Source organism: Gossypium raimondii, chromosome 1 (assembly GCF_025698545.1).
Source record: "Gossypium raimondii isolate GPD5lz chromosome 1, ASM2569854v1, whole genome shotgun sequence".
Lineage (NCBI taxonomy): Eukaryota > Viridiplantae > Streptophyta > Magnoliopsida > Malvales > Malvaceae > Gossypium > Gossypium raimondii.
The window spans coordinates 1,277,389-1,288,737 of record NC_068565.1 but is presented as its reverse complement, the minus strand read 5'-3'; the positions used below and the strand labels follow the sequence as shown (position 1 = coordinate 1,288,737).

General features: G+C 38.2%; 2 protein-coding genes and 1 long non-coding RNA gene across 4 annotated transcripts in view; 2 read left to right on the top strand and 1 right to left on the bottom strand.

The window, feature by feature from the left end:
* The window catches only part of LOC105774112 (uncharacterized), a 42,341-nt gene extending 39,255 nt beyond the window's left edge, over positions 1-3,086 (top strand). The window contains exons 8-9 of the mRNA XM_052629169.1: positions 1,830-1,912; positions 2,488-3,086. Coding sequence (XP_052485129.1) covers positions 1,830-1,912; positions 2,488-2,760 — 356 coding nt within the window. The 3' untranslated portion in view covers positions 2,761-3,086. The remainder of the gene's footprint in view (positions 1-1,829; positions 1,913-2,487) is intronic.
* The window catches only part of LOC105786627 (disease resistance protein SUMM2), a 58,739-nt gene that overhangs the window by 35,350 nt on the left and 12,040 nt on the right, over positions 1-11,349 (bottom strand). The window lies entirely within an intron of this gene.
* On the top strand, positions 650-1,823 carry LOC105774151 (uncharacterized). The gene is made up of 3 exons (XR_008195040.1): positions 650-1,009; positions 1,115-1,370; positions 1,441-1,823. It is a non-coding gene; the product is annotated as an uncharacterized LOC105774151 (long non-coding RNA).

Sequence of the window (11,349 nt, the reverse complement as noted above, 5' to 3'; positions counted from 1 at the left end):
TTTTATATTTTATTTAATTAAAATTTTGCTTCTAAAATTTTAAAGTTAATATTTATTGAAATGCTTAATATATCATTTGATACTTAAAGTTTAATAATTTTTTTAATGTGGTACTTGTATTTTAGAAAAGGTATAAATTTTGATACCTAAAGATTATAATATTATAAAGTTTGAAGTTTTTTATGATTTTGTTAATAGAATGAATATTTTAGTGGTATGATCCAATAAAGGAATTCACAGGTTGAACCAACATCTCTCTTTCTCTTTCTAGGGTTCCACTTTCTTTGGTAGCTTTGGGCAGGGCATTATGGGTGGACAGTATGTCCAATTTGGCATGCTGATATTTATTTATGACAGATGAAAGGAAATTCTTGTCTTTTGTGTGGAAACCATTCCCCTCATTGGCAACTTGCAATCAACCAGTGAATCTGCAATTTTAAAACCTGAATTTTATTCTAAAGTCTGAATTCCAGTTTGGCATGCTGAGAGTATGACAGATGAAAGGAAATTCTTGTCTTTTGTGTGGAAACCACTCCCCTCATTGGCAACTTGCATTATTGAGGAGAACTAAAATCCCATCAAAAAAAGAAAAAGGAATACTAATAGCAGCATGTGTAAGATGTTAGGTAGTAACATTTAACATTACTCTGCCACCTTCCTAGCAATTCATCAGCAAATGAAATCCCTGTTCTAGGAATGTAAAGAGAAGTAAAGAACTAAAGCACCTATAGCCTTTGACTTTTTTCTTATCCAAATGGAAGCTAGAGTTCCAAAAAAAGCTTTGCTCATTTACTGATAGGACTGAATCAGTAGCATTCATACTAGCACCATTATTGCCACTTAAACAATGATCAGAAAAGGAAACACAAGAGACAGCATTGGAAGATGAAGACAACTAAATCCAAGACCATATGTTTAATGATACATATATGACAATAAAATCCTACTTGTTATTTGAATAACTATCGTTATTTGACAACAAAATAGACAGCATTTGTAGTTTACCGAGGTATGAAGAAAAGGAGAAAAGCAATTTGAGTGGATTCATTTTCTCATTCTACATTTTTCCACCACTACTCATCTTCTAAAATGATGAGCGTTTGCCCTTTTGCAGTATCGGAGTTTAGTGGGAGCTTCTTCAGCATTGGGCATTCTACAATTGATATTTCCTTCAGCTGTGCGAAAGGCAGAGCATGGCAGTATAATGTCAAGGTTGGAAGAATTTGAGAAAGAAGAAGTTCAGCTAAAGATGAGTTGAGTAAAGCTGCTGAAAGTGATGGTGATGAAGATGAGCTGACTAAAGCTGGTTTTCATAGAAAAAAAAAGATGAAGGTTACAGTTATCTTGATCATGGTCAAAGATATTGAGAGGTAATGTTGGGACTTGGTGCTTTTTACTTGTTAATACAAATGTATGTTGAATGTGTCACTTATGAAATAGGTGTATGAGTCTGAGTGAAGGAAACAACAACAGCAGTCCGAAGGCAAAGAACCAATTGAAGAGATGTCCAATAAATATAAGCATCAGGATTTAACTAATCAGTTTGCTGTAAGTGATTAAATCTTTGCATGCCTTCTTTGTCTTGTGGCCTTTCTTTGATAATCCTTCTAACTTATTGATAAATGAAGCCTGAAGTCTGTATATTAGAAATGCAGTCTACTGGATTGACAGAGGAACCTGTTACCAAAGGTAACTACGATGGTTATGTTTCTGACTTATGGCATGTGGTCCGAAGAAGGGGAAAGAAATTCTGTTATCTACTGATAGATGTGAATATCATTTCGTGTTTGATTTATAGATGAGACAATTCCTTTGTTTTATCTTACCAGGTGAAATTTCACATGGTCGAATTATACAACAAGACACAAAGACTTCAAGTCCTTCCATAAATGCATCTGCTCCTTTCCAAAAGGTAATCTTTGGGAGAAGCTAAAATAGAGAAAACCAACATGATATACTCTCAAATTCAAACATTTTATTATAAATTGCATGTAATTTAAAGATATGCAAAATAGAACTTACAGAGAGGTATGCAATGATACAATAATGGCTTTAAGCCTTAATTAATATCCAACATTTCATAGATTATTGAGGTTTGAAAGAGGGGAGAAAAGCAGTTCGAGTGGATTCATCCTCCCATTCTACATCTTTCCACCACCCCTTCTCTCCTTTAATGATGAGCCTCTGTCCTTTTGCACTATTGGAGTTTAGTGGGAGCTTCTTCAGCATTGGGCATTTTACAATTGATATTTTCTTCAGTTGTGGGAAAGGCAGAGCATGGTAGTATATTGTCTTCATTTTAGGCAGACACATAGATCCAACTCCTCGAGCCTAGAAAATAAGTTTGTATTTGCCTTCGACTCAGTGACTTCATCAAGTTTTTCCTCACTAATAATTTCTTCTAAACTGTTACAACCACGTATAAGTAGTTTTTCCAAATGTGGAGCAAAAATTACCCAACTCACATCCCTCATTTGTTTGCAATAGGTTAGGCCTACATACCGAAGGCTATGGAAGTATCTTGCACCTTCAACTATGTTGCTTTCCATCTTCACTTCTTTCAGGTCCATACAATTCGTACATTTTATAAAATATAGGTTCTGCAGATTTCCTAAAGCCAAAATATTCAGTGACCTTGAATCTCTGAAATCTAGAAGGCTTACATGTTCAATGGCACAGCTACAGAACTTGTTGAACCTCGAAGCTTTTTCCAACTCCGAAGCGCTTGTAAAAGTAAGTCAACACATTCAAATATTTTAAATGCTCCAGTTCCTCCAAAAGCAATGAACATCCATAGCCACATCTCATCATTTTCAGTACTTGCAACTTAGAGAAACTGGATATAAGTTGTTGTGGGATCATTTCTAGATCGCGTGTCCACTCTAGATTCAAATATTTCAGCTTTTCCAGGGCCTTCAATTCCACCGACAACTTTCTTATTTTTGTGAATGACAGGTTGAGATGTTCTAGTGAAACCAACTTTGCAATTCCTACCGGCAATTCTTCCAAATTTGTATTGTCGGACAAGTCTAGAACCCTTAGCATCGGCATAGAATTAAATAAATCATCCATGATTACCTTCAAATCATTGCTGCTAAGAAAAAAAGTTTGGAGATTGGGACATTCCAATATCTCAGTTAGATTTTCAATTTGATTATCCATCTGCGACATTCTTGTTATCTCTTCCCATTTTTCAGCTTCCGGTAGTTCCTTTAACTGAACACCTGATTTTACCAAAAATTTCTCCTTCTCAAATTCACCAACAATCCACAAAGCCATGTCGCGAACCATATCGTGCATCCTTACACGATCACTAAAACGTGCTTTCTCCAATAAGCATGCCTCAATAAGAGAACCTATAATGAAACGTCCCTGGTTTCTTGCAGTGCTTAAATCAGTATGCTCGTCCATAAATCCTTCCCTGATCCAACAATGTATTAGTTCATCTATTTGGATTGGATGATCTTCTGGATATAAAGAACAACACAAGAAACAAGATTTGACTCTTTCACTCGTTAAACTGTCATAACTGAATTTTAACTTGGGATACATCTCTTTCCCTACCCCTGGGAACACAGAAGCAGCTGATTGCCTTAAAACTTCAATAGCATATTCCCATCCTGGAGGGGTCTTCTTGGATGCCATGGCTCGCCCAATTGTAATGAGAGCGAGAGGTAGTCCTGCACACTCTTCAACCACCGCTTTAGCTAACTTGCGAATATCTGGATGCATTTGAAGGGTTTCTGACCCAAACTTCTCCTCGAACAGCTTCAAAGCTTTTCCTGGTGGTAAACATTCCACTTTGATATTATTAGCCATGTTCGGATGCATTTGACAGCACACGTCACGACTACGAGTTGTGAAAATGACTTTAGAGCCATTTTGTTGTGTTGGAAGAGGTACCCCAGCTCCTGTGAGATCAAATCGTTCCCATAAATCATCCAACAACAATGCTGTTGGATTTAGTGCAACAAGCAGCAAGGTTCAGCAATGAAACTTGCTCAGCAAGAATCATGACTTGCAGGAGAAACAAAACAGAAATTTAAAGCAAAGCTAAAAAGAGAGCATATGGATGAAAACTTGGATTGAATTCATTCAAAAAAACTGAAAATGGCATGAAGCCAATACATAAAACAAGCTTACAACTTGACAAAACAGTAGGTTAACCTAATCACAACCTACTACCACTAAGTAACATACCTACTACCACTAATTAACTTGTACAAATTAACAAAGCTGATTTATCAGCTCAATCACCATCAATTTTACATCAAACATAAACCTAACATAGTTGAAATACAACTAAGTTACATTACATCAACTTAAAATACAAAAGAAAAACAAAAACATGCTTGCTAGCTTGATGAACTAGCAGCTTCTGCATGTGATGGCCTCGACTGTTTTGGTTGCTGCATGTTGACCATGCTTCAACACTCCTCCTTGGTTAGCATGTTGCAAACTCTCATCTTAGCTCTCAAATGTTGAAACTTTGAAACACTGAGTGCCTTTGTCAAAATATCAGTTGTTTGCTCTTCAGAACTGCAATGAACCAATTTAATAACATGAGCTTGCTCCATTTCTCGAACAGCATGGAGCTTAATATTGAAATGCTTGGTCCTCCCATGAAAAACAGGATTCTTTGCAATTGCAACAGCAGATTGGTTATCACACATTATCTCTGTTGCTTCATTTTGCTCATGGTTGATGTCTGCTAAAATTTTTCTAAGCCATATGGGTTGATTGACTGCTGCAGCAGCAGCCACATATTCTGCCTCTGCAGTCGACTGAGCCACAACTTCTTGCTTCTTTGAGCTCCAGCAGATCATAGCAGAGCCTAGGTTGAATGCATAACCTGAAGTGCTTTTCATGTCATTTAATGAACCAGCCTAATCACTGTCACAATAACCAACCAGCTTCAAATTCGCTGCCTTGGTGTACAACATTCCATAGGACAAGGTTCCTTTGATGTATCTTAGGACTCTTTTTGCAGCTCTAAAGTGACTCTCATTTGAACAATGCATGAACCTCGAGAGTAAACTCACAGCATACATTATGTCAGGTCTAGTAGCAGTCAAATATAGCAAACATCCAACTAGACTTCGATAGGTTGTTTCACAAACCTTTTCATACTTATCTTGGCTCGAGAGCTTTTCTCCAACAGCAAGTAGTGTGCTGGTTGCTTTGCATTTCTCCATTGAGAATTTGTTGAGAACCTTCATAGCAAATGTCTTTTGACTTAGCCAAATTCCAGTTTCAGCTTGAGTTACTTCCAAGCCTAAGAAATAAGACATCATTCTCAAGTCAGACATCTCAAAGTGCTGTTGCATTTTGGCTTTAAAGCTGATTATCATCTCTCGATCTCCTCCTGTCACCAATAAGTCATCGACATATATTGACACAATGAGCTGAATTTCAACACTGGTCGATTTAACATAGAGAGTTGGCTCACTGAGACTCCTTTCGAATCCCATACTAATCAAATAACCATCTATTCTGCTATATCAGGCCCTTGGTGCCTGTTTCAAGCCATACAAGGCTTTGTTGAGCTTGTTCACCATCTCTTCCTTGCCAGACACCTTGAAACCTTGAGGTTGCTCCACATAAATTGTGCTGCTAAGGCAACTAGCAGTCTTATGGTATCGAGCCTAGCCACAGGTGCAAAAGTCTCCTGGTAATCTGATCCATATCTTTGACTGAAGCCTTTGACAACCAATCTAGCCTTTAACTTATTCAAGCTTCCATCAGCATTGTTTTTAACTCGATAGACCTATTTGACACCAATAATCTTCCTGTTTGCTGGTCTTTCAACTAGACTCCAAGTTTCATTCTTCTCAATCATTCTGATTTCATCAGTCATAGCTTGCTTCCAGCCTCGATGACCTTCAGCTTCTTCAAAACAACTTGGTTCAGCAATGGCCACTTGTGTCATTTCATAAACATCAGCCATTGATCGAGTCCCTCTGACTGGTTCATCATCTACATCCATTTCAGATGTGTTTTGATCATTCTCAGCTTGATCCAATGCAAGATCTTCAGTTGCTGCCTCTGGTTCATCTTTCTCCCAGTTCCAGCATCCTTTTTCATTGAACATGACATCTCTGCTTACAAGTATCTCTTTTGTGGATGGATCAAGGATTCTATAGCCCTTTTTAACTGTGCTATAGCCAATTACAATTCCTGCTTGAGCCCTTTTATCCAGCTTGCTCCTCTTTACAACTGGAACTTGTGCATTGATGTAACTCGTCCAAGTTTAGCTTAAACATCCAGGCTGAGATTGAGATGTTACACATCACTTGACAAAAGAACATGAAATCGAGATATTTATTGGACAATTGTCGAGGACTTTCGACAACTTGGATCAAGGAATGCTCTATTGGTCAACTGTACCGTTACCCATCCATAACTCCCTCGAGGAGACTTACACCCAATAGTTCATAATACAGTTGAATGTAAATGAAAAGGTAATTGAGTAAAACAAAGAACCAAGCTGCACGTAATTTAGGGACAGGAAAAATAAAACTTACAATGAGGTATGTTATAATACAATCAGGGCTTTCAACCTTAATTAATATCCAGCATTTCGTAGATTACCGAGGTTTAAAAGAGGGTAGAAAAGTAATTCGAGTGGATTCATCCTCCCATTCTACATCTTTCCACCATCCCTCCTTTCCTTCAATGACGAGCCTTTGTCCTTTTGCACTATTGAAGTTCAAAGGGAGCTTCTTCAATATTTGGCATTCTCGAATTCTGATTTCCTCCAGTTGCGGGAAAGGCAGAGCATGGCGGTATATTGTCTTCATTTTTGGCAAATAATATAGATAAAAAGCCTCAAGCTTAGAAAATAAGTTTGTATTTGCCTTGGACTTAGTGACTTCACCAAGTTTTTCTTCACTAATAATTTCTTCTAAACTTTTGCAATTAATTATCATTAATACTTCCAATTGTGGAGCAAAAACTAGCCAACTTGCATCCCTCAATTGATTGCAGTCGAACAGAAATACAAACCCAAGGCTCTGGAAGCATCCTGCACCTTCAATTATGTTACATTCGATCTTCACTTCTTGTAGATCCTCAAGTGATAAACTCTGCAGATGCTGCACATTTGTTAAATCCAAAATATTCAATGATCTTGAATCTCTGAAATGTTTAAGGGTTGCACGTTCAATGGCACGGCTAAAGAACTTGTTGAACCCCAAAGTTTTTTCCAACTCTGAAGCGCTTCTAAAAGTAAGAGTCAACACATTCAAATATTTTAAATGCTCCATTTCCTCCAAAACCAATGAACATCCATAGCCACATCCCTCCATTTTCAGTACTTGCAGCTTAGAGAAACTAGATATAAGTTGTTGTGGGATCATTTCTAGATGGACTGTCACCTCCAGATTCAAATATTTCAGCTTTTTTAGGGCCTTCAATTCGGCTGGCAGCTTTCTTATTCCTGAAAATGACAGATTGAGATGTTCTAGTGAAACCAACTTTGCAACTCCAACTGACAATTCTTCCAAATGCTATTGTAGGACAGGTCTAGAACCCTTAGCATCGGCATGAAATTAAAGAAATCATTGATGATCACCCTCAAACGATTCCTCCCAAGAAATAAAGTTTGGAGATTGGGGCATCCTAATATCTCAGTCAGATTTTCAATTTGATTATCCATCAACGACATTCTTATAACCTCTTCCCACTTATCAGCTTCCGGTAGTTCCTTTAACTGAACACCTGATTTTACAAAAAATTTCTTAGATTCACCACCAATCCACAAAGCCATGTCACGAATCACATCGTGCATCTTTACACCATTATTATTAGGCCCTTTCTCCAATAAGCATGCCTCAAGAAGCGAACCTACAATGAAATGTCCCTGGTTTCTGGCATTGCTCAAATTGGTATGTTTGTCCAAAATTCCATCCCCGATCCAACAATGTATTAGTTCATCTTTTTGGATGAGTTCATCTTCTGGATATAAAGAACAATACAAGAAACAAGATTTCACTTTTTCATCGCCTAAACAAATATAATCGAATTTTAACTTGGGATACATCTCTTTCCCTACCCTTGGGAAAGCGTAGTCACGATTGCCTTAAAGCTTCAATAGCATATTCCCATTCTCGAGGGTCTTCTTGGATGCCATCGCTCGCCCAATTGTAATGAGAGCGAGAGGTAGTCTTGCACACTCTTCAACCACCGCTTGATTAACTTGCAAATATCTGGATGCATTTGAAGGGTTTCGATCCAACCTTCTCCTTGAACAGTTTGAAAGCTTCTCCGGTGGTAAACATTCCACTCGATATTATTATCCATGTTCGGTTGCATTTGACAAGACACGTCAAGATTTGACGAGTTGTGAAAATGACTTTAGAGCCATTTTCTTGTGTTGGAAGAGGTACCCACTCTTGTGAGATCAAACCATTCCATATATCATCCAACAACAATGCAAACTTCTTTTATATAATACCTTGAAGATGTCTTGACTTTCTCTTCAATAGATTTCGACCCTCGGCCAAGAAGCCTATGTTAGAAAAAGACAAAGAAGAATAATGAACAACAAAGAGCATAAGCTCATGAAAAACAAAGAAGCAAAACAATTTGACAAGCTAAAAGAAAAAAATGACCGAATAAGAAAGTCCATTGCTTTCATTTCCATTACAAAATATATAAGAGTTACAAAAGCAAGTAGTTACCTAAACGTAACTACTCCCACCAAATTTGGCAAGTTGCCAACTAAAATAATACAAGTCAAAAGTGAAAATAAATCACTATTACATCCATCATTTTCAAATCTAAAAGTACTATCATTAAATATCAAGCAACTTACCAACTTGTTAACATCACAAAAATACAAAATTTAAACAAAAGAAAGTAGCTTCGGTTCAATCTTCAAACAGTCATGTCATCTGCTGGAAGTTTGTTGCATTGCGTGCCAATGCTTAACACTCCTCCTTGGATCAGTAGGCAACAAACACCGATTGAATCCCTTAGAAATTCAAACTTGATTGTGCCGAGAGGCTTTGTCAAAATGTCGCCAATTGATCTTGTGAGTGCAATGTGTTAGACACACTTCTTTGGATTGAACAACTTCTCGAACAAAGTAAAACTTGAGCTTAAAATGTTTGGTTTTGCCATGAAAAGCAGGATTTTGGAGATGGCAATCGCGACCGGTTATCCACCATAATTTCAGTTGGCTCAAGTCGTTCTTCATTCAAATCACATAGCAACTTCCTAAGCCAAATGGCTTGATTCATCTTCGCAATTCTTTGCTATGTATTCGGCTTCAAAGATGAGATCGAGCAACAGTTTGTTGCTTCTTTGAACTCCAACTGAAAACTCCCGAACCAAGTGTAAAGAAGTAGCCTGAAGTACTTCTCATATCATCAACTGATCCACCCCAGTCACTATCTGAGTAGCCAGTTAATTTCAGCTCACTTCCTTTCTTGAACATTACACCAAACTTCAAAGTACCTTTGACATACCTGAGTATTCTCTTTGCTGCTTTCAAATGAGTTGTATTGCAGCTGTGCATGAATCTAGACAATAGACTTACTGAATGCATAAGATCAGGTCTGGTTGCTGTCAAGTAAAGTAAACAACCAATCAAGCTTCTATACTCCTTTTCATCTACCTTTTCTTCATTTCCAAAGCTGCTTAGTTTCTCTCCCACAGCTAATGGTGTGCTCACTGGTTTGCAGTTTTCCATATGAAACTTAGTGAGAATTTTCAAGGCAAATACATGTTTGTGATAAAATGCCTTGATCGATGGTCTACTTCCATACCAAGGAAGTAAGTCATGATTCCCAAGTCATCATGTCAAACATGTCTTGCATATTCTTCTTGAACTCCTGAATCAAATCGACCCTGCTTCCAGTCACTAATAGATCATCCACATATATTGAGACAATCAGCAAAGTCTCATCTTTGGACTTCTTTATAAACAAAGTTGGCTCACTCAAACTTTTCTCGAAATTGAGCCTAGACAGGTAAGCATCTATCCTGTCATACCAGGCTCGAGGAGCCTGTTTTAGTCCATAGAGTGCCTTCTTCAGCTTGTAAACCTTGTCCTCCTTTCCTTGGACTTTAAATCCATCAGGCTGTTCAACATAAATTTCCTCTTTAAGGAAGCCATTCAGGAAAGCTGACTTGACATCAAGCTGATGGACCTTCCACTGTTTTTGTGCAGCCAAAGCAAACAGGAGCTTTATGGTGTCCAGTCTTTCTACTAGAGCAAATGTCTCCTCAAAATCAATGCCAAACTGTTGATTGTACCCTTTCACCACAAGCCTTGCCTTGTGTTTGTTCAAAGAGCCATCAGCATTGAATTTGGTCCTGAAAACCCACTTGACACCTATGACCTTCTTCTGATCAGGTCTGTCTACCAGATCCCAAGTGTCATTCTTATGGATCATGTCGATTTCAGCCTCCATAGCCTTCTTCCAGCTCTTGCTTCGTGCAGCTTCTTCATAGCTTGAAGGCTCAACAATGGCCACATTGCATCTTTGGTAGATATCAGCAATAGACCTGGTCCCTCTCACAGGAGCATCATCTACATTGGCATTACTGACTTCATTTTCTGCCAATTCCAGATTGCTGTCAATCTGCTCTTCTTCAAACTGACTTGTGTTAGAGCCATCTAGACTCCAAAACCTTCCTTCATCAAATTTGACATCCCTGCTTACCAAAATCTTCTTGGTTGAGGGATCAAATACTCTGTAGCCCTTCTTGCGACTCATAGCCAACAAATATACCAGGAACTGACCTCTTCTCGAGCTTGGTTCTTCTTTCTGCAGGGACAAGTACAAAACACATGCAACCAAATACTTTTAAATGGGAAAATGTTGGTTTAAGATCATACCGTGCTTCAAAAGGAGTTTTATCATTCACAGCATGTGTTGGCAGCCTATTGAGCAGGTACACTGAGGTGTTGACACCTTCAGCCCAAAAAATGCTTGGAAGCTTGCTTTGAAACAACAAACACCTGGTCATGTTCATCACTGTTCTGTTCTTCCTCTCACACACTCTATTTTGCTGAGGAGTGTACACTGTGGTTAACTGATGATGAATCCCAGCCTGCTCACATAGCTTCTGAAATCTTTCAGACAAGTATTCAGAACCATTGTCTGTCCTCAAAGTCTTAATCCTGCAGCCTGTTTGATTTTCTGCCAATGCCTTGAACTTTCCAAAAACTTCAAACACTTCTGACTTCTGTTTCATGAAATAAACCCAGCAAAATCTGGTCAGATCATCAATAAACAGTATAAAATACTTACTGCCATTTAGTGAAGGGGTCTTCATTGGTCCACAGACATCTGAGTGCACCAACTCAAGTCTTTCTCGAGCCCTCCATGCTTGGTTAGC